Source organism: Lonchura striata, chromosome 6, assembly GCF_046129695.1.
Source record: "Lonchura striata isolate bLonStr1 chromosome 6, bLonStr1.mat, whole genome shotgun sequence".
NCBI classification, from domain to species: Eukaryota; Metazoa; Chordata; class Aves; order Passeriformes; family Estrildidae; genus Lonchura; species Lonchura striata.
In genome coordinates, this window is record NC_134608.1 from 27,158,839 (window position 1) to 27,181,534 (window position 22,696).

A 22,696-nucleotide genomic window follows, 5' to 3' on the forward strand; every position below is an offset into this window, starting at 1 on the left:
AGACAAACAGTCTTGTGTTAGAGAAAGAAGCCAACACATAATTACAAATGAATTAGTAATAAAGCTTAGTTTTAAATAGTATCATTGCAAGGGAGACTCTGTAGAGATGCAGCCATATTCTTTTTCTTTGGTTTGAGGATTTTCTTTTCTCAGTTGCTCAGTTTCCTAATTTTAAATGTGGCTATGTTGCAGCGATGTATGACTCTGGAAACAAAAATACTTGTGAAAACCACTGCTTGTAAAATCACAGCTTTAAAAAAAAGGATGATTCAGTAATTTCTTTGCTATGATAACTTGAAATTTATCCAGTTCTTTGGAGAGCTTTTAGAGGACAGATTGATATCTCAGATTGTGTTCCTAGTACAGTGTTTAAATCCATGTTAAACAGAGCATGTGTTGACTTTTAGCAGCTGTAAAAGACAAAGTACTCATACCTGTGTAAACCCATGTCAGGATGTCATCCTCCCTAGTTTTGAACATCCTCTCTGTTTGAAACAACAGTTTTTCTACCATTAATATTGCAGATTATTTGTTATAATCATATTGTGCCACAAAAATTGTGTAGTGTCAGAGTTCAGTAATTACTTATGGCCTTGGAATCATAGTCTGTCCTGAGCTGAAAGGAACCCTCAAGTATCAACCTGCACAGCACCATCCCCAAGAGTCACATGCTTTGCCTGAGAGCATTGTCCAAACACTTCTTGAACACTCCCAGCCTGGTGCTGTGACCACTGCCCTGGGGAGCCTGTTCCAGTGCCCAGACACCCTCTGGATGAAAAACGTTTTTCTGATATCCAACATAAATCTCCCCTGACAGGACTTGAGGCCGTTCCCTCATGTCCTGTCACTGTCACCCCAGAGAAGAGAGAAGAGACCAGTGCCTGCCCCTCCTCTTCCTCTCATGAGGAAGTTGTAACTGCAGTGAGGTCTTCCCTCAGTCTCCTCTTCCCCAGGCTGAACAGACCAAGTGACCTCAGCCTAGACCTGGCTTCCTCTCTATACCCTTCCCCATCTTTGTAACCCTCCTGTCAGTGATCTGTAATAGATTTATATCCTCAAAGGGCTTGTGGAATTCAGCCTGGCTTTTTATAGAGAGAAAGCAAGTAGCACTATTGAAGGGCCTAAATGCCTAATAGTTCAAATGGCTCTGTAATTGCTACTGGAGGAATTGAATGGAAATTGTTTTTCTGAATTGTGAACTAAATTAAATGGTTTAAGTAGTTTTGAAGCTGATAGCTTCAAGATATAAAATTTATGAAATTTTCAGTGGCTGTCAAATCGAAATAAATAGAGAGTGAGAATATGCATTTACATACTTTATGTTTGAAACATTTATTTTCTGTGTAGTCCGTTACTGTTTGTAGTTTTGTGCTTTTGTATGTACATGAACAGTGGTTCAAAGTGATCCACTCACAATGGTTTGAAATCCAGTGAGGTGCTTTTGGGTCTGACAGGTTGTAAATCTGGTGTGTTTACAAAAGCAGTAGCAAACTTGTTTTCAATTATTAACTACCTTTGTATTTTGAAGTTTAAATTTTCAGTTTTGCCCTTCATCCAAAGTATATGGGTTTACAGCTGTGGATCTCAAACCAGGTGGTGAAGATGAGGTAAGAAAATAACCTACCTTTACAACTTAACCAACAGTTACACATTTTTATTGTCTGAACAATAATGAACAGTGAATTCTTAGTGTATTTATCTACTGTCTTTTCAGACTGTAACAATGGATAATGCAGAGGAGTATGTAGATCTCATGTTTGACTTCTGCATGCATACTGGTATACAGAAACAAATGGAGGCCTTCAGAGGTAATTGTAAATATAACAACATATATGAAATTAGGTGGAATAATGGGTGTTTAGGGGCATGCTGGTTTAAAGTGGTGGCATAGAATGGCTTTCAAAAATAAACTTTTTACTTAAGAATGCATTAGTTATGCTATTTTTAATTGTGAAGATGTTCCACTTGCCTTAATTAAGAAACTATTGTTTGATTCTGGTTTGACTAACATACAACTTTAATGCTGACATTATTGTATAAACATTATTTGGACTCATGTTTATAACTGTATCTCGTGTAAATTAAAGATGGCTTCAATAGAGTATTTCCGATGGAGAAGCTGAGTTCCTTCAGCCATGAAGAGGTTCAGATGATTCTGTGTGGAAATCAGTCACCTTCTTGGGCAGCTGAGGATATCATCAATTACACTGAACCCAAACTGGGATATACAAGAGATAGGTACTTTTATTCTGAGTGATTTTAAAATAGTAGCTAACAGAAAATGTGAAGTGATAGAATGTCCAGGATGTTCATTAGATGAAGATGCCAAACTGGATGAAACTGGTGGTTACTGAAGAGCAGGTGATTGTCTAAAATTGCATGAAATAACCATGTGTTACAGCAGATACTTTAGAAGGTATTTGGTAGTTTTGTGATGAGAGAAGATAAAAAAATTATTCAAATACAAGTAACTAGAGAAAATGTAATGGCAGCTAATACAGACAATTAAAATTAGATTTTAGAGGTGTTATTCTCATATTTGAGAGTAGCTGTAATTTTTTCCAGCCGTGTACAGTTGTTACAGTGCCCATATTTCTTATTCCTTTTTCTTGAGGTGTAATTAAAAAAAGAAAGTGTACTATGCAGGGGACAAATACTCTTAATGGTGGTTGGCTGTCAGAAGGTGGGTCTTGATTTGAAGGTTTTTGGGTTTGTTTGGTTTGGGATTGCGTTTTGCTGCTTGTCATGTTTGGTAGCAATAACAAATTGCTACCAGTTGTGTCAGAATAAGCCTGCTGAAATGTTTGAACTCTACTTCTCTACCATTCAAATTTAAGGTACCCAAATAACACCCCAAGATAAGTATATACCTATTTCTTTTGTGTAATACTCTGCAAGGAGATTAAAGACTATTTTTTTTTTTAATTTAAGTATGTTTTATTCTTAATAACAGGCCCTAGAATCATACAATGTCTGCTTAAATGTGACCAAAGATTGTAATTCTACTGTGTCAAGTTAAAAGAAATTTTAAAAAGCCCCACACATCAGAACTAATTGTTTTACTTTATTTTAAGCCCTGGATTCCTTCGATTTGTGAGAGTCTTGTGTGGAATGTCTTCAGATGAGAGGAAGGCTTTTCTGCAGTTCACCACTGGTTGTTCAACACTCCCACCAGGAGGGCTGGCAAACCTGCACCCCCGGCTCACTGTTGTGCGCAAGGTACAGTGTCTCCTGGCCACCCTGCAAGCCAGCTGCTTTGGCTTGGCAGTGCAGGAGCTTCTGCATTAACAGTGATGATTTTTGTTTAGTTATTTTATTCATGGCAGTATGCTACGGTTTTGATACTAACTTCTTGTTTCAGGTCTGCTCTCTGAGACCATATATATATTTTTTTTTTATATAAATATATTTTCATACAAAATTAATATATTTAAATATCATAGTATTAATGTACATATAAAGCAAGTGCATTTATAAATTGGCCTGTAGCTTTGCTGATGTTATTGTTTCTTGACAACTGGTGTAAGGTATGCAGCAAGTGCTATGACTTAGACAATTTTTAACTTCCATACTGAGTGCTGTGAACAACTGCAGTAAAATTCTTTTTTCCTCAGGTTGATGCTACAGATGCAAGTTATCCATCTGTGAATACATGTGTGCATTACCTAAAGTTGCCTGAGTATTCTTCCGAGGAGATTATGAGGGAGCGTCTGTTAGCTGCTACCATGGAGAAAGGTTTCCATCTCAACTGAGCCGCTGAGTGCAGCCTGGGACATGGAAGTGTTTTTGATACTAGTGAAGCCTCTTGTGTTTGTGTGCAAAAAATACGATCTCCACGCTGTGCTCTGACGAGACTTGCCTTTTTTCACCTGTGAGGCTTTAGGAAAATGTGGAATGTCTGTTAGCTGCTAATGACAAAATAAATCCTTGTAACTACACAGCCAGCAAGAAATTGGCACAGAACACTGTGTGATGCTTCAAGGGCTTGCACAACTGGAAATTAAGGTGTTTCTGTTTGACTGTTCCAAAGAACAGATCATCAGATTTTCAGTGTTCACTGATACAAATTTCTAACAGCGTATTGTGTAAAGTTTGTCTTTTAATACCCTGTACACTACGGTTGCCATCACTGATCCCTGTTTTGCTGGCTTTAAGCTAACTGGTCAGAAACTTGCTTCCTTTAAAATTTAGACTTAATGGGCATCTCCAGCCTTTTCTTTTTTAATGGTGCCTGCACTATTGGAGTATTTTAGTGGGTTTTTGCGTATAATCATGCACAACCTTTTTTTTTTCTTCTTTTTCTTTCAAGTGGGAATATATTTTGATTTCTCAAATGCCCTGCTATAAAGATCAAATCCTTAAGTGTGTTTGTGCAGCTCAATAATAAAGCTATTAAAAAACACTGGTTCCTAGTGCAAGGCACACTTAAAGCAAGTTTTACTTTTGGTTGTATTTTCTTTGTATATTATAAACATTTATTTAACTTGTTGCAGTTTGAAGTTTAAAAAAAAAAAGCACCCAATGTGTAAGCTCAAAAGTAATCATTAAAATGTTTGCAACATATAAATATGTCTCTTCTGAATACTTAATTAGTACTTGTTATGAACAATGTGCTATGCTTTTTTAAAGGTTTCAAAGAACTATGTAAGAGAACTACAGATCTCACAAATTCATCTCTGTGTTCAAACCTTTTCAGAGTAAATGGAACTCCTTAAGAATGAGTCTGGCAGTGATTACCTGCATGTGGCAGGTTTTGGTGCTCTGCAGTGAGCCCATGTGACCTGAGACTACAGTTCTTCATTACACTGGAATAAAATCTGGGTCAGATGATACAGCTGATTCAGCTGTACTTGAGATGGACTGGCTGTCTTGGTGTTAGCATGTGATATTTATTGGAAGAAAAGTGGCTTACATGATGACACTATGGTTTTAAAGATTTTTAAGTAGTTGATACCAGGAAAAAAAAGATTCAACTACAATAGCCTATGTAATAAGTTTTGCTTTGTGCCAGTTTTCTTTAGTAACAGCCTCTTCTCAGGCCACTGCTGAGGTGGGCTTGCCAAAAAGATTCTGCCTTGCATGTACACATCAGGTGGTGCCAGATTTCTTTTCATGGCATTGTTTGTAGGACTTTACAGCATTGTTTTTTAGATTTTCCCTAATGCAGAATTGGAGGGTAATATCCACCATCTTGCCTGTGCCTGTCGTGCTTCAGACAAACACCTGTGTCCAGGTTTATGCAACTCTGCTCCAGTCCCAACATCATCTTGTTTTGATAAACATGTAACTGTGTGAAAGCCCTGTGAATTATTCTCACACACAACACTCTTTGCTCTTTAGACCCTGGTTTCTGAGTGGTGTTCATGTGAGCATATTCTGTGCTTTCACACAGATTATGCTTATTCAGTACAAGGTTATATGTAGGGTTGGGCTGGAGGTTAAGAAGAAGGAGGCAGATAACAGTTGTAGAAAGGTAAGTGGAGGTAAGCTGAGATTGCCAACTGTCCCCTGACTTACAGAGTAGTGTGCAGTATGAGTCAGCACACTGGATGTCTGGGAATGCAACTTAGCATAGCTGCTGCTTCCTGCTCGAGAAGGGAGACTTCATTTGGTACCTACCTGGTCCTGAGAACTTGCACATCTTTTATTAATCATCTTCTGTAAGAGTTTTTTTATCTTGATGCATAGATAGCATGCACAAGAGAAAAAAAATACACTGGCCAAAAGGGAAAATATTTTGTGTAATTTATGAAGCCGACGTGACAAAAGAGCATTATACTTCTGATTTTAATTATCTTTTATTAATATTACATTTAAATGCAAAATAATTCCAGTTACAACTTTCAGAGTATTTTTCCTTTTGTGGCTGTGACTTGAATGTCAAAGAGAGGGAAACCAGCTTTTTGATGCAGGATGAATATAGTTTAAAAATAGGCATAAAAGTCACAGAATTATTATTAACAGTAAATTTGTATGAAAATATATCAAGCTGGTGCTTAAGGGAAGGACTGAAACTCAGTTTGTATTTATATTTCTATGTATTTTGTTTCTAGGTCTGGCATGATACTACATAATTCAAAGTGATACTTAGTCATGGTAAGTTTCCATTTTTTCATCTTCAAAATGTTTTATAATTATTGACCATTCTAGGAAGATTTCTGCTGGGTCAGTGAAACTGCATCTGAATGCATCTACATGTTTAGCTGTATCTTTCCCATTGGGTACACAGAGTATTAGAGAAATGGAAAACATTTTCCAACTAATTTGAATGTTGCATGAGTCAGTCCTGCAACAGTAGAAAACTACTATAGGTACATTCCTGATGCTTTTGCCATTTTTTGTAAAACACCTTAGTCACTCCTGCATCTTCCTAGCCTTCTGCCACTTTGTCAAGCACAAACAGAGGGGCGAGAATTCTGTTCTGGTTTGTTTCCACAATGCAACCATTTAGCAGCATTTCGTCCAAAATGATGTGCACTCTGTCCAAATTGAACATGATCTAGAAACATTTCAAGTTAAGTATATTTTGAACAATGTGAAGATAATTCAGAAAAAAAAAATCTTAAGTACTTCTTAATTTATTCTAGCTAATTTACCATTATTTTACTAAAGCTAGGGAAACAGTTCAACTGACACTTTTTCCTTATCACAGAGTGGTCAGAATTAGAGAAGTTGAAGCCCGAGCAGTATCTTGTCCTGGAATATAGCACTAGTACATAGTGGCAAAAAACAGGTCAACTTACACTTAGATGCAGGTGGTTAGTTTTACTGTCTGCCTGAGGCACCATGTATTGTCTGGATATGAAATGTTATCAAGGGGTCACAGCCTTCTATGTGAATATGCAAAAATTCTGCATTCCTCTAAGGAAAGTAATTAGCAAGTTCTTAAACACTAGATTCTCAAAATTTCCTTGCCCAGAATAACTAACAGTATTTGATCTGTTTGGACACAGCTAATAGGAGTATGCTGATACGTAAAGTTGAATCATCGATCTAGCAGCAAATCTCATAAAGAAGAGGAAAAGTAAATCAATAAGCACATCCATCCAAAAGCACAATCTGTCTTTCCTTAACTTTATCTAACAGCATCAGTCTCAAAAAACCTGATGACATGCCTTGCAGGGTGTGAGGTGGTGGGCAGTCATGACACATGAGTGCATCCTTGCAGACATGAGTGTCCAGCACATCCACTGAACAACTGCCATGTGTTATGCTGTGAAAAAGACTTGGATGTTGCCGTTTATCACCAGAACCTGAAATGGAAACAGGCAAAGCAGCCTGTTGGGTGCATCTGTTATGCCTCACTGACATACATACACAGAGCATGAATAACCCTTTCTCTGCCTAGCTCTCCACCTGTTGCTGCTCTTTACATGTGTTCTGTACTGAGCACAACAGGTCTGCGTTGCCTTCATTTTGTACCTTCTAAATCTTGCCCATGTATTGAGGACTGGTGCAGTGGAGCTAACAAGCCTTCATACAGTAACTGCTAAAGACATCTCTCAATATTTTCCCCCCCACTTTGATGAGTCTCGAGTGCCTTCTCTCCCATTCTGCTATTTATGACACTGTGAATTGAACTCAGGAAGACAGCCTGGTTTTGTTCTAGTGTTTGTATTTATGTTAGTGGACTTCCTGCTGATCAGTGGAGTTGCAAGAATCGTGTTTTTGAAGTCATCAAGAGTTTCCTCTGCTCTCTGTGATAAATATCTGTCTTATTTTTTGAACACAACTCATTGAAGAAGACTGCTCTGTCTCCTGGCTGCCAGTGGATCTGACGTTGGCAGTCAGCCATACTGCTCTGCCAAAGAGCTGGAGCAGTGTGAGTACTGAACTGCAAATGACAACAGCCCAAGGCAGGTACCTATGTATTTGTTCCTCCTGGCTGTGAACAGTCTGGGCTGAACTTGGTGCTACTGTGTGTTTGTGCAGAACGAGAAGCAATTGTAACACTGCTCCAGAGGAAGTGTTCTGCTTGACCTAGAGCATTGCATGTCTAGGTATGTGTAGTAACATAATTCAGGTCCTCAAATAACTTTTATACTGGTTACTGCTAGGTGAGAAACTATAGCTGTCGACAGGGTCTTAAGGATGGCCATGGTTCATCAGACAGTTTCTAATTTGCTGACCTAAACTTAACTACCTAATTTAATACTAAATTATTTTTAAATATCAGACTTCTTCCTGAATCTGACCATAGGCCTGCATTGTTTCTAGAAATTGTGCCTTTTGATACCAAGGAGCAGTGCTGTCCTTACAACTTGAATCACCATTTCTGTGGTACCAGAGAACACAGGTGGTAGCTTTACTTGGCTTGGGAATTTAAAGATTGAAGCCAAATTTCTTGCTGTGATAAACCTACTGAGTAAATCAGCCTTTACAGAAATATTTTAATTTGAGAAGTTAGGATTTCTTTATTACAGTAATGTGAGAATTTTCAGAAAGACAGCTGTTTTGGTGCTTAGTTCATCTCTGGCACTGCTCAGTACTGGCTACAGGATCTGTTAAGGAAATTAGATAACATTCCATTCACGTTTCAGCAAGTGAGAAATGCAACTCCTCCTGGCTTTTAATTTTTACACTCTACCACTGATTCACACTGCCCCAGTTCCCATGGCAGAGCCCAGACCTTCCTCTAACAGTTCAAAACAATCTAAAACCCTGACAATTTAATCAATCAGGATCAGTGACTATGCAGCAACCTGCCACCCCCATCTTATTTTTCTGCATCATCCTGTTTAAGAAAACATTTAAATCACATTTTTAATCAAATCTTGTCATCACTGTTTTTTCCTGCTGTATTTCTAGAAGTGCCAATACCATGTCAAAGGAAAGCTGTACCCATGCCAATAAGAATGTTAGAGCTGTTCCACTCAGACCCAAAGCAGTTCAATGAGATGACAATTTCCCTGCAGGCCATTTGAGGTTATTTCCAAATGGGCTTACTCCATTGCAGAGAAGTGGCACGATTTCTGTCCATTTCTAATATGGTAATCTCACAGTCATCATTCCAGAAGTAGTAATTCCATCTGCAGTTTGAATGGGGATACTAATACCATTCTGGAAAGATCTATCAACTTGATTTTGGAAGGTCCCAAAGCATTCTTCAACCTCTACCCTCAACCTAACATTCCACCTCCCTTTACCACGCTGTTCTTGGCAAACAATTGGATTGTACAGGGAGCAACTATGTGTCGTTTCCCCTTTCTGTAAGTTTCACCTATGCTTTATGGTGACATCTTGCCCAACAAAGCTCAGCCATTCATGTCTGAATGCCCTGCCCAAGGAGGGATATGTATTTGATCCTTAGCTCATCCTCCCCACCTGTTACTTGTTTGGCAAGTGTCCCCAAATTTCATGGTTTAAAGCCCTGAAGTCATAATCCACACCCAACTGAATGCAGCAAAGAAAACCAGTTTGAGCAGCTGGCAACAGGAAAAAGCTGTATTGGTGTTGGCACTGCCATGTGCTCCACCCAGAGCTGTCATTTAAGGTCCTGCTTCCAGTAAGAATCCTGGCTGCCCACAAAAAGAGCACTAAGGGACTTTCACTAGATCCATGCAGAGGATAACAAGATTTTTTAAAACAAGAATGCAGAGGAAAATGTGTTAATCTCTGCATGCCAGCCTGGGCAAAGGTGAACCCCCCTGGCTTTGGCTTCCCAATTTCTGGCAATGCTGCAGCAAGCTACATACCAAGCAGTAGAAGTAAATGGTACCAACACAACTGGCATTTTAAATGTTACACTGGCTTTTGGTAACATAAAGAGCTCCCCTTCTTAAAGACATTAATGGTACTTTCTACTGTCCCTGAGCTTTTATGGCAAACACATACTAAGAGGAAGTACATGTGACACAAATATTGTGTATATAGACAGTTGAGCAGGGAAGAGGGGAAGGAAAGAAGGGGAAAAGGCACAGTTAGGACTTGCATGTAACAAATAACTTCTTCCTGTGGAGGCATTTTAAGAGATCTCAGGGTTTTCCAGGCAAGTAATTGAAGGGTGTGTCCAGACTTGAGATGATGAAGTGCACCCTGTGATCACAGAACACACCCAGGAACACAAACAAAGGCTTTCTAGATTACAGTGCAGGTACATATGGGGCAGATGGTTTGCTACTGAATATACAGCACTATAGACCCTTGATTTCCAGAGTGTACATTCATCTTCAGCTAGAGATTAGTTGGAGTTGCTTCTTTATTTAGTCTAGACTCACACATTCGGACTTACCTTTGCCAGTGTTCACTTTCAGTAACTTTTAGCCTATCTAATGGCAGTCACATTTAAGGCACTGAAACCCATGAAATGCTTTCATGACCATTTCTTCCTCAAATGACTGCTGATATTAAATAGGAGACAAAGGTGCCTTCAAATTCTGTGAAATTCTAGAACAACTAAGCTAATTTTAAGCTAGTCTTATAGGTTTCCATTTTACCCATTTATGTTACAGTGCAAAATGAATTGCATCCTTATAAATGCAGAGAATAATGTCATCATTCAGTTTTCTCACTCCTTAAATGCACTGTATTCTCAGTGTTATCCCACGGAGAACTGAAGAATAGTTTATTTACATGAAGTATTCCCTGTATCAAAGCTTCTTATCTATCCTAGGAGGAGCAGCAGCAGCAGCAGCTAGTTGCAATGGAATGTAATGGCTTTTTTGGATCAAGACAACATTCTTCAGATGCTTAGTCCTAGAGCACTCTGTCACCCCCTCCCTTCCCACAACAGGAGCTTAAGTATCTGTTTCTCTGGAAGTTAATAATGTAACTTCAACTGCTTTCACCAGTTCAGACAATAGAAAAGTTACCTTTAGTAATTTTAGAAACTGTTATACTTACTAGCTTTTTGTTCCTTTATAAAGCTGCTGTCCAAACACTTGTGTTTTATAGTATCTTTTGTCCTCCTCATAGCAAGAAAGTAGTTCCTACACCACCCAAGCTGGAGTTTTAGTGCTACAGAAAACCCTTCCCACTTACTTTATAGGCAAAAGTAAGGCTTATCCAGTGCTATTAACACACTAAGGTATAACACCCCAAGGACAATTTCAGAACTTGTTCGTTCAGCTGGCCCAACAGCACTACTTCCTGGTATTTTAAAAACACTCCAATGTCATTCCAGCCTAGGTACTCGTAAGTGTGCAACTGACTCTCAGAATTAAAATGGATATCATATAATTGGTAAGTGGTTCACAATTCACACATGAAAGCTTCTATAAAAAGCTGGCTATTCTCAAGTACTTAGCCAGTAGGTAATCTGTGTTCATTTTTGCAGAATACATGAGACAACTGTGCAATTGTTCGTGCATTATTTAGCATCTTACCTGTCTATGTCATACATACCAACATGATGTACAAATCCTGTTGGGATCTGACCCGGTCCCTGCCTTGTACCCAAGGCACCCTTCCTGCTACCTGACTCCAGACAGACTATGACATGAGCTGGATGCCCTGGATGAATTCAGGTGTGGACCTAAATGAAAGCTGGAGTTCTGCCTCTGCTGGAGCTGCACTGCCAGGAATATGTCTGGGAGCTTCAAGAACTAGTGCATATGCTGCAGGCTTGGTGTGGGCTCAGGGACACATCAATTGTGTAATAGGCTCAGCCTTTGGATTTAACTGGGCTTTGTTCTGTGCATGGCTGAATAGCCTTAGTAATTAGGGTCTATTTTAAATGGATTTTGAGTTCATGTAATTTCCTGCTATTTTTTTCATGTTAGTAAACACTACTGGCTATGTAAAATAGCCACTATCACATTTAAAATAAACTTCCTATGTATCTGTACACAAAAGTAATAGTAGAGAGTCAGGAAATTATGAGAGTCTCCTGCAAGATACTCTGTAAACAAAGATTCTGTAAATACTACTTAGTGTTCACTGTTGCAGACCTTCAGAAGATACCTTTTCCAGCAAATATTTTGCAACCAAGCTAACTGCACTGTGCACAAGAGTTAGTGTGAGACTATTTGGCAGAGGCAATGTTTTAATTGCAGAGGAGGATATTTTCTTTCACATTATGAAAGGCAGGTTGATGGTTTATTTCTTGCACTGCAATAATAGCTAAAGGCACTTGCCCAGATTGTTCTTCTGGGTCAGCTATTCAAGCTGTTGTAAAAAATAAATACAGTCCTGAATAATCCACTTCCTTTTAGTTACACCTCTGCTTTACATTTAATAAGGGAGGGTATCTCATTTAATAAGGGAGGTTATTTAATTTTCACTATTTTAGGTAGCTTTTCAAATTAAGAATCAAGCTCTTCCTGAATGGGAGCATTATTTTGTACATATATAGAGGTAAAATGTTTTATTGTAAAGTTGTTCTTGAAATGTATATAGTAAAAAAGTACACTTCCTAATGCTAAAGCTGCATACTTCATGCATATATCATGTATGTTAAGGAGAGATGTATCAGACACTAACTTTTCCAGTATTTTTTCCATTATGACCAACTAAGTTAGAAATGCACATTCATATTTTCTAAATATTTATAGGCATACCATCATGTAGATGAGACCCATGTAGAAGAATTTCTGCAGGAATCATTCAGATGTGGTATTGCACCTGTTTCCAACATTAGTGTTGGCATATAATGCAACAGCTTCTCCAAGCAGTGCAGACTGAGGACAGGATGCCATCCACAGGGATCTGGACAAGTTCCAGGAGTATGCCCATGGGAACCTCCTGAAGCTTAACAGGACTGAGTGCTGGTGCTGCACCTGGGTCAGGGCAACCCCCAGTACCAGCACAGGCTGGGGATGGACAGACCAGAGCAGCCCTGCCCAGAGGGACTTGGGGGTGCTGTGGGTAGAGGCTGGACATGACCCAGCCATGGGCACTCCCAGCCCAGAGAGCCAAACGTGTCCTGGGCAGCATCCAAAGCAGCGTGGGCAGCAGGGCCAGGAGGGGATTCTGCCCCTCTGCTCTGCTCTGCTGAGAGCCCACCTGCAGGGCTGCACCAGCTCTGGGGGGCCAGCACAGGAAGGACATGGAGCTGCTGGAGGGAGTCCAGAGGAGGTCACCAGGATTATTAGAAGGGTGGAGTATCTCTCCTCTGAGGAAAGACTGAGAGAATTGGGATTATTCAGTGTAGAAACAAGATGATTTAGGAGTGACTTAATTGGGGCCTTCCAGTACCTAAAGGGGAGCCTTACAAGAAAGCTAGAGAGAGATGTTTTACCAGGGCATGTAGTGACAGGACAAGGGGGAAATGGCTCCAAACTGAAAGAGAGCAGATGTAGATTTGGTATTAGGAAAAAATTATTTACTGTGAAAGTGGTGAGGGATTACCCCAGGTTTCCCAGAGAAGTTGTAGATGTCTCATCCCTGGAGGTGTTCAAGACCCAGGATGGACAGAGCTCTGAGCAACCTGGTGTAGTGGAAGGTGTCCCTTCCCATGCATGGCAAGGCGCTTGGAACTAGATGACCTTTCAAGTGTCTTGCAGCCCAAACCATTCCATGATATGCAGTAGCCTTTCTCAGCTATTAAATGGAGTAGTGGGAGTAGCTCAAGGTGCAGAGCTCTTGGTTGGAAATCACTGAGCAGAGGCAGCAGAATTCAGAATAGTCAGTATACCAAATGGCTCAGATAATCAGGCAATTGCGTGCTCAAAGTACACCATATGGAAACATAGGGGATTCTTTTTATGTGTAATTATTAAATAGGTCAGGTCAGTCTCTAATTTGGCAAAGCTCACATACATGAACACATAGTTCAGGATTAGAACTAACTGAATAAAAAAATTATATTTCTGTAATTGGTCACACACTTTAAGTGTCCCTTCACATTGGAATGTCATTATTGCACTTACATAGTATCCGTGAATTCAAGGGTTTTACTAACACACAGCATTTTCTAAATTTTAGGAAGGAAACGTGGACAGTATGTGTGAGTGTATGTACACACACACATATATATAGATGTATTGTCAGCAAATGAGGCAGAATTACAAGCTTTAAAATATTTTAAAAGTTAAATTAATTATTTCCTGTTGGTTTTTGTTTTGTTTTTTCCTTTTTCAGTAAAGAAGTAAGAACAAAAAATTACAGACTTTTTCTATGCTCTTCATAAATGGTAATTAATAAATAAACTAAATTATTTGACAGAACTTGATTGCAAGATGGCAGCTGTATTTCAGGTGTGTAACTGAAACTCTTTGTACCAACAGATTTGCATTTAACCAACAACAAATATAAGCATAAGCACTGCTGGAGTAGAGTCAACATACAGTGTGTTGGAAGAACTGAGAAGGAAGGCTGTGCTATATTATCCTGGTTTAATTTTTCCAGTATTGTGTTTTATTTACTTGCTATTTATATTTATTTTTTCAGGACTGTATTTTAGTATTTGCATTTGGGTGAGTTTTAAATCATATTTTAATTAATACCCTGCAAAACATAATGAAAATACAGCAGTGTAAGGGGAGAAGTGGGAAAAGTTAACACCTGGTTTCCTAAATATTCTCCTCCCACTTTTTTCCCTCCTTCCAAAGATACAGAAAGTAAAACTCATTTCTTGCTTTCATGAAGTAAGATCAAACTGCAAACATAATCTTACAAATAGTGCTGCTATTTGGCTCAAGACACAGTTGTGACATTCATTTGTTATTACAGTAATTTCAGTATCTATTTTATTGTAACTCAAAGTGAAACCTTAAGCCTGAAAGTTCCCCGTGAATTTAACTTTTTGTGTATTTAGTTCTCTCAAAACAAGCTCTCTGTGTCTTTTTTAAGTGGAACCAGGCTTATCTTAATGATGGATTTAAATAGGTGAGCCATGTGAACATCAGCTATGCTTTCAGAAAGGTGCCAAAATGGTGCTACTTACTCCAAGAGCAAAACTGGTGAACATCTCCATTGACTTGAGTGATAGTCAGTGCTATGAAGACAGTATGAACTGGAGCATACACCAAAAAGTGATAACAAATGGATTTCTGATACTGAAAAGGATACATCTAATTCACTCTGCAAGGAAAAGAGATAGACAGCCATTAGTTAGTTTGATCTCTTATCTCAGGTGATCTCATTTCATAATCATTAAACATAACACATCCCTTCAAAGGATAAAGAAAGTCTTCAAAATAACAACAGAAAATTTTAGAGTGATTCAGATTTCTGTTCTGGACTGGACAATGACATGCTCTTTTCCTGCAACACTGCTTTGCTTTACATGTGCTATCCATCTCTGTAATCAAAGCTAAAAAAACTCACTGAGGTCACCTACAAGTAACAATTTGAATATAGGCAGTGCCATCTGAGTGAGTGGGTGGAAAACCAGCAGCTCTAATCATGGCAGTTGCAGCCCTGTATTATTTCTTCCTTGTTCTGCAAAACCAGGATGTTAGTGCCAAGTTTACACAGTTAAAGTTGCTGCTGCAGATCATTTTCACACCAAAATCTAGACACTCTATATACCCATGGCTGTGGTAGTGGCTGCATACATTAGGAAAGGCAAGGCAACTCCAAGCTTTGGACCCTTAGCACTTGTAAGTATTCTCCAGCCCCAGCAACACAATTCTTCATAAAGTTATGATTTCCCTTCTATTTTTGGATTTACTCCAAGCAGTATTACTCATTTAACCAAAATGTCTGAGTTAAAAGCCCTCGTGGTCTCTCTGCAGTCAGCAGAAGAGATGGGGATCTTCACCAGTTGACTCGGCACACTTGAGGCATGACTCACTTTCTCGAGATACTCATCGGTCTCCACTGCCAGTAAAGGAAGCTTAGGATGACCAAATTTCTAACTTAGGTTCCTCAGTTAAGTAGCTAAACTTAGAAAGAATTAATCACAGCCTTAGCACATAAGATCTTGCCAGGTTGTGTGGAGATTCCCCAGTCTCTATTAAAAGAGGGAATCTTTACCTGCTACCTAGAGAATTTAGTTTCATAATGTGGTTTTCATTCATGGTTTAAACCTGGTTTTAAGGGAGAGTAAAGCCGGTAAGGTTTTACTGGTAAAATTGCTACTACTTCTGTGGTCTAAAGACGATCTAAACTGGACTAGTTCTAGTCTATAGGCCTCTGTTGAGTGACTCTGCCATTCTTCAATTAGAAGTTTTTAATGCATCACAGAAATTGCATTTTAAGGGTCTGATCAGTGTAAGTTTTCTCAGCATTAAAAAGTAGTTGGGGATATTGGACTTCTGACCAGTATGCAGAATTTTTCTTGGGTAGCCATATAAAAGTGAAGGGGACTCAGAATTACAGCTCACAAACAATTCTGAATGCTTTCCCCCTAATTCCATTAATGTTTTTCATACCTGCATTCAAGGTTTGTAAACTCCGTTAGATAAACATAGAGTATGTGAGAAAGTTTAAAGCTCTCAAGTCTAAAAATAATAGATGACAAAATGTCCTTCTAGAGTGGGACACATGTTCTCTCCCAGAGTTCTGTCTCCACTGCCATCATCATAATTTGGGATTCTGCTAAAATTCTGCAAATCCTAAACAGTAATCTGTAAAAGTACAGATTTATACCTTCTTGCCCTGTAGTTACTGCCAGAAACCCCAGCTAGAATTACAGCCCTTGTCTTAGTGCTCTGCCATTTATTGTGTTATATGATATTAGAACCAGAACCATCAAATGTCATGAGGTTTCTTATAGCAACCCCCTTTTAGGTTCCTCCATCTCAAAACCAAAATGCTACAGACAACAAGAAAAATCCCTCTGATATGATGAACTCAGCAAATTTCCAACAGCTATCAGTGGTTGGGTTACATGTGTGGTCAAAGGATTTTATATATACTACATTTATATGTATAACTACATCTATTTTTGCTCTGCTTTAATGGATAAAATAAGAGAGGTGGTTGGCAACTGTTAGCTCAGTCAGCCAAATTAGGTGTGACTAAATTTTATTGTGCATTTCTGTGCTGCCGAGATCTAATCCCATTCCTGGTTATCACTACTTAGGCTGGGACTACAGTCAGCAATTTTAAGAGAAATTCTGAACTCAGTGCAGTCAGAGAGTGATATACTTAGTACCAGCAGTTTCCGTGGGCTGGGGTGACAGCAGTTGAGATAACAGCCTAAAAGATTTGCCAAACATCTAAATAGTGAAGGGTGCAGATGACTTTGTCATGCATGTCCTTGAATTCACAGAGGGAGCTCTGCCATGCTTGCTATGGTACTAGAACTGGGAAAGCAGTTTTAGACCCTGCATACTGATATCTTGTTTGTGCAGTTACCTGTGTAGTACCTCAAGTACATGGACTATAGAGGAAATACCCAGTCCTCTTTTCCAAGAGGGATATTCAACACATTTCTGAAACTTCTAACACATAACTAAAACTGTGCCAAAGTATGATTTCAGTAAATTTTTTTTTTGTTACAAGATTATTACAAACCCTATATTAAATAGCAAATGTTTTAACCAGAACTGCAAAGCTGCATTTTCAAACTCTGTAAAAGCAAGCAAGCAAAAAAATCTCACCACCAAAAGGAACAGTGTTGTTTTAAATGGAGCCATGTCTGATGTTGAATCCTTAACAAAATTACTATCTCTATAATAGTTGTTTTATCAGATATCCACTGTTGCCTGACAACAATATGGGGAGTACAAGTACAGACTGGTTTTTGAGGTTTCTTTTGCTCCATTCCTCTAATCTTGTTCAGTGAGAGTGATGTCAGTTCCCTGCTTCATGCTGACACCATCTTAATCATGAATGAAGTTCATTTGGGGAATGTAATGCTATAAAGTGTATAAGAACTGCAAAGTAAAACCTCTTTATTTCTTTAAAACATATAAAATGCCCATGGCTAATTTAAGAGTGTATGACCCAAAGAAAACCCATAAGACCCATAAACCTGGCCTTTTCTAACAGAAATATTTCTGGTATTCCTTGTCTGATAATTTATAACCCATGTAGACTTTTACTTCTCTGAAAAATCAGCTCATACTGCCTTTCCCCACAGTGATCATATTTATCAAAATTCTAAAATATTAAATATTTTTCTCATTTAATTTATTCTCTGAAATGACACTTCCACCAAAGTTTTGAAAGGGAAAAAATTTTTCTTAACAGATTCAGCATCTCACTCACCACTCTGCTGAAGTATTTGTCCAAAACTTCTACAAAATTATGAATTAGTTCATATACTGCTATCTCATTCTGAAATGAAAAACAACAGAATATTAAATGAATATCTAGAAAATGTAATAGTATTCCTTGTGTTAATTCAGTTTTTGGTGACTGAAAAGCCACTAGACAGTAGAGTAAGCCCTCTGCTCAGGCCATGTAGTCCCCCAGCTGAGGTGCCGAGAGCTGGGCGGTGCTCAGGGCAGAAGCTCCAGGCTGGCCACAGAGAGCAGCTCTGAACAGCCAATGGCTTCTCTCCCTCGTGCTGCTGCCATCCACTGCAGTCCTTGTTCCACCCCTCCCAGCTCACTCTATGGACACATACAGCTAACTAGGTTAAGCTTACCCATGCTGAGGTCACACCAGCCAGCTGCAGCACAGATCTAGCCTCTGCTGGGCAATTTCTGTAGCAAAGCCAAAATAATTTGTCCCAAATTGCCTGCCATGATAACCCTGACTTGAAGATATTGTGCTAGGCAGCAGCTACCTTCCACACCACCCTGTTAAGGTCTCCAACAGCAAGTGCTGAATTAACTTCTGAGAACCAGTTATCAGTGCGAACACAAAGGCCTCCCAGGTGCAACCTGAACATATTGAAATAGCAGTACTTGTAAGCTTTCAGATACCTTTCTTATATTTCCCTTTGAAAAATAAAATAAATTGGCATCTTTATAGCTGACAGTATAGGAATTTTTTCTTTGGCCAAGGACATTAAAAACAGAGAGAAGTCACCACAGATTAGACAGCTGACCTGTGTAATACTAATATTTGTTGAGAAACCCTACCTCACATAAATTAGTGTAGAATCAGTACAAGGCTCAGGAAGACTACCTCATGGTAACAGTTCATTCTACTGTTAAAGACCAAAGTCAAGCATAGCACACTTGCTTTTATATCTCTCTTCACAGAAATAAAAATAAATTGGCGGGAGGGGATTTGTTTGTTTGGCTTAGGTTTTTTTTGGTTTTTTTGTTTTTTTTAATGACTCCTTGAAATTCTCTTACTGCTGTTGAAAAATTGCATACTGGAAGAAGACTTGAGCTCTAGCCTGTGATAATCACTAAAGATGTTCATTGCAAGAGGGTATATAATTTCTTACCTCTGTCTGGTCGATGCCAACAACTATGAAAAGGGCTGCATACTGTCGGTACACCAGCTTGAAGTCCTTATACTCAACGAAAGAGCACTAGGCAGAAGCAAAATGATTCAATTATAGCTGCTGCCATTTAAGCACACAACAGAATAAAGCACATTGCTCAAAGGACCTGAGCTTTCAGGTTTGTAAGACCCACAGTGAGCATGAACTTGCCAAGATTCATCAATTTTAACTTGAAAGAAATTTCGTACAGTAACTGTTACACCACACCTTTCATCTGGCAGAAAGCATGCCACCAATTTTTAAATGGAAAAACTGAAACATGTAGAGCTGAAGTAACTTGTCTGGGGTTATAAAGGCATCCAGTATTTTACCATAATTTTCATGTGCAAGCCCTCTCAAAAAAAGACCTGAAGATAATTTTCCTATTTAAACAAATGACCAATATTTTAATGTAAAAATTAAAAATATTAGACTTTCAGGCCCAGTGGCGAATTAACATGTCTTTCCCAAAGGGAGAGAGCCAGGAGATGGCGCCGTTTCACGACGCTAGAGGCTTCGCCGCCACCTTTTCTTTCAGCGTCATTTCGCTCGGTGCCCGAAATGGCAGCGGCAGCGCCCGCAGCTCCTGCGCTCCGAAATGCCCTGGCAGGAGCAGCACGAAGATGTTCCTTTCTTTAGCCACTGTCAAAGCTGCGAACGGAGGGACTTGGAAGAAATGCTATTTTTATTGAGGTTTCCTAGAAGGAAGTATGTGAGGAGTGCTGTGCAAGAACACGCATCATTAATGAAAAGAAGCTGACTTCAGAACACAAACCAACAAACTTCATTCACTGCCAAGTCACATTTTTCTCCTCTAATTCAAGGCAATATGCAAAAGTTTGGTGCTTTTCTTAAAGAACCAACAATTTTATTAAGAGAGCAATGAAAATCTCAACTTTCATCCAAAAAATTTTTCAACTTCGATGTTTTCTGACTTTCTTGCAGAACATATAAACACTTCTTTTGAATAAAGAAGTCTAATACAGAGGCCTAAAAATTTGTGTTTCCAAACTCCCCTGTGCTTTAGATAATGTTTTCATAATTTGGAATCCTCTACCCTAAGTTTAAATTTGGAGCTGTCAGTACTCTGCCTTCTACCTTCTGGCAAAACAGTAATATCTCAGTAAAACCAGTAATAACAGTAATAAAAATGAGTTTTTCATGACTTCTGGGCTTCTTCAAACAAAGAAGAGGAATCTATCATGACAGTGATAACTCCAAAATCTCTGTAAGCCTCAGAAAAACATATTTATTCAATACAGGATAACAGTTCAACTGATTGAACCTACAATCTAGAAACTCAATCTTTTATATCGTGGGTACAAATGAGATAATGACCTGCAATAGACACTGACAGGTTTCAGAATTATCAATAGGAAAGATGTGAGATGTGGATAAAATAAAACCTACCTCATCCTTTGAACGGGAGAGACAGCTTTTGATTACTTCAGCTTCCAGCATTGCCCGTTTATTAATTTCTACATGCTCATAATACCTGGACAGTCTTGTTTGACCTTGTTTGTTAACCATAAGAAAAAATTTTATCATTTCTTTTTTGTTGATTTTAGTGGTAGATTTCAATTTTGGGTGCAGGAATCAGGCAAAGTATTTCTGTGAGCAGAAAAAAAAAAAAAAAAGAGTAGTAATATATAGAAATGAAGACTTCCTAAAAGCTATCCACTCCAGGTATGCATATATTTATGACTGAGTTTCTTGCCAAAACATACGACATTGAAAAAAAAAATCTGAAACCTTTTGCACACATCCCATGGAGAAACTCCCTTTCCCCCCCACACAACTATTCACAAACTATCTAGTAAATAACAGCTTTCACATTTGAAATTTTCACATTTCAATCAAATAACTTTTTGACAGGACTTGGGAAATTGGAGGAGTAAATAATTACTTTTTCATAACCATAAATCTATTCACTATTTTCTTCCTGCATGCTAACTGGTTTGCTAACATCAGAAATTTGCCCTATACCAAACCACACTAATACAGTTCCTAAGTAAAAATTTCCCATAAGCTCTTCCCCCCCCGCCCTGCCCCCCGACTTGTTTTTACCAATTACATTCATACCATTGCCATATCAAATTGAATGGAGAGATGACAAAGAAAATGCATGGGCCACAACATATGATCATTTCTTTAATGCAGAATGAGAGACTCCTAAATAATTGGGTAGCTGCAGTATCTATATCTTGAGCTGGAGCAAGAGCTATTGAAATCCATCTTCTCCTGTCTGATTTCCACACTGATGCAAAATGTAAATTCTGTACTTAATGAAAACTAAGTGTGGGTTTTCAATAGCTAAAGAGAAATTGGTTCACATTAATAACTCAAAAGAGCTTCATATCAATATAAATAAATATTAAACCACCCAACATCACTGAAATATAGCTGTAAAATATAAATATACCACATGCAATGTACAGTAAAAAAAAGTATTAAAAAGAGCACAGCATATGCCAGAATCTGCTTCCTAAACAATTGACATCTCTAATGTTTTGAAAAGCATGAAAAGAGAGTAAGCTGCAGATGTAATTTTTTGAAATAGAAGTTCTGGGTTATTTTCTTTAATGCCTGAGAACAGTCACGGTAATGTTTTCCATCTGACTTTCTATTTGCATCCCAGATTTATTGGCCCAAATAATGTTGAGGTTTGTGCACTGGAAATACAACTACTGCAAAAGTTATTCCTTTTTTTTTCCAGTTCTTAAGAGCTGGTCCTTACCTGGTGCATCTTAGGTCTCACAGCTTCTGTGACAAAGTTTAAACAGAAAAAACCTATCAGGAATCCACAAAACAATACAGTGTAGCTCTTTGAGTAAAAACAGTGTATCTTAATGCAGAAAAGCAACAGGGGAAAAAATACAAGCAAGCTCCATAGGTGCTGCATCATATTACTAGCAACTTGAATAAACTGGCTATACACCATCCATGGGTGACAAATCTTTCATGACAGTGATGCAACAAGTCCCAATATATTGTGCTGACATTAATTATTGTTTACTTCAGATTCACAGTGGTCACTGTTTTCTGAAAAGCCACCTCTTTTACCATCACATGGATCTCATGAAAATGACCCTCTTTTTCTCAGTGTACTGTGGTTTACTCTATCTACAAAGAAGTTTAGATTTTCAGATGTGACAGATGTGATTTCAAATGTATTTTTACTTGATACTGAGAATTCATCATTTGACTTGATACTGAGAATTCATTCTTAGTTGAGTGACACATAGTTAGTTCAGGATCAGTCCTCAAGATAACAGAATCTATTTGGAATCATGACAATCTCAGAGCTTTCTCACCTCCTCCAGGCATGTGAAGCCTCTTCAGGAACACACTTCTTCTGTGTCACTCCGACAGCAGAGTCGTGGATGCTGGTCACTGCTGCTACCGCAGTGCACGCGGCTGGTGCACTGCACCCAGGGCTTCTGAATCAGCACCAGTTTGTCTCTGAGGAAGAATGAACCATGT

The 22,696-nt window shown here is 38.6% G+C and overlaps 3 protein-coding genes across 15 annotated transcripts in view; 1 reads left to right on the forward strand and 2 right to left on the reverse strand.

Annotated features, from left to right (window-relative positions):
* Nucleotides 1-4,567, forward strand: part of HECTD1 (HECT domain E3 ubiquitin protein ligase 1) — a 60,810-nt gene extending 56,243 nt beyond the window's left edge. For all 10 annotated transcript variants that reach the window (XM_021539332.2, XM_021539340.2, XM_021539339.2 and 7 more), the window contains 5 exons: nucleotides 1,529-1,607; nucleotides 1,715-1,808; nucleotides 2,088-2,238; nucleotides 3,075-3,219; nucleotides 3,615-4,567. In XM_021539332.2, coding sequence (XP_021395007.2) covers nucleotides 1,529-1,607; nucleotides 1,715-1,808; nucleotides 2,088-2,238; nucleotides 3,075-3,219; nucleotides 3,615-3,752 — 607 coding nt within the window. In that variant the 3' untranslated portion in view covers nucleotides 3,753-4,567. The remainder of the gene's footprint in view (nucleotides 1-1,528; nucleotides 1,608-1,714; nucleotides 1,809-2,087; nucleotides 2,239-3,074; nucleotides 3,220-3,614) is intronic.
* Nucleotides 1-22,696, reverse strand: part of NUBPL (NUBP iron-sulfur cluster assembly factor, mitochondrial) — a 284,585-nt gene that overhangs the window by 246,579 nt on the left and 15,310 nt on the right. The window lies entirely within an intron of this gene.
* AP4S1 (adaptor related protein complex 4 subunit sigma 1) lies at nucleotides 131-20,761 on the reverse strand. 4 transcript variants are annotated; one of them, XM_031504990.2, is made up of 5 exons: nucleotides 20,624-20,761; nucleotides 19,175-19,261; nucleotides 18,040-18,108; nucleotides 14,825-14,961; nucleotides 131-204 (listed from the first exon to the last, which is right to left on the reverse strand). In XM_031504990.2, the coding sequence occupies exons 1-5, from the start codon at nucleotides 20,759-20,761 to the stop codon at nucleotides 150-152; spliced, it is 486 nt and encodes a 161-aa protein (XP_031360850.1). In that variant the 3' UTR covers nucleotides 131-149. The 4 variants fall into 4 exon arrangements, with proteins under 4 accessions (XP_031360850.1, XP_021395027.1, XP_077640179.1 ...); XM_021539352.3 differs by lacking the exon at nucleotides 131-204 and adding an exon at nucleotides 5,780-6,499 and having other exon boundaries at nucleotides 14,950-14,961; XM_077784053.1 differs by lacking the exon at nucleotides 131-204 and adding an exon at nucleotides 5,780-6,499 and having other exon boundaries at nucleotides 14,938-14,961.

Coding starts and splice junctions, on each gene's coding strand:
- AP4S1 (XM_031504990.2), bottom strand. CDS start 20,761: ATGATAAAATTTTTTCTTATGGTTAACAAACAAGGTCAAACAAGACTG. Junction 19,262..20,623: donor TCTCCCGTTCAAAGGATGAG/GTAGGTTTTATT, acceptor GCTTCTGCCTAG/TGCTCTTTCGTTGAGTATAA. Junction 18,109..19,174: donor TTGGCATCGACCAGACAGAG/GTAAGAAATTAT, acceptor TTTTCATTTCAG/AATGAGATAGCAGTATATGA.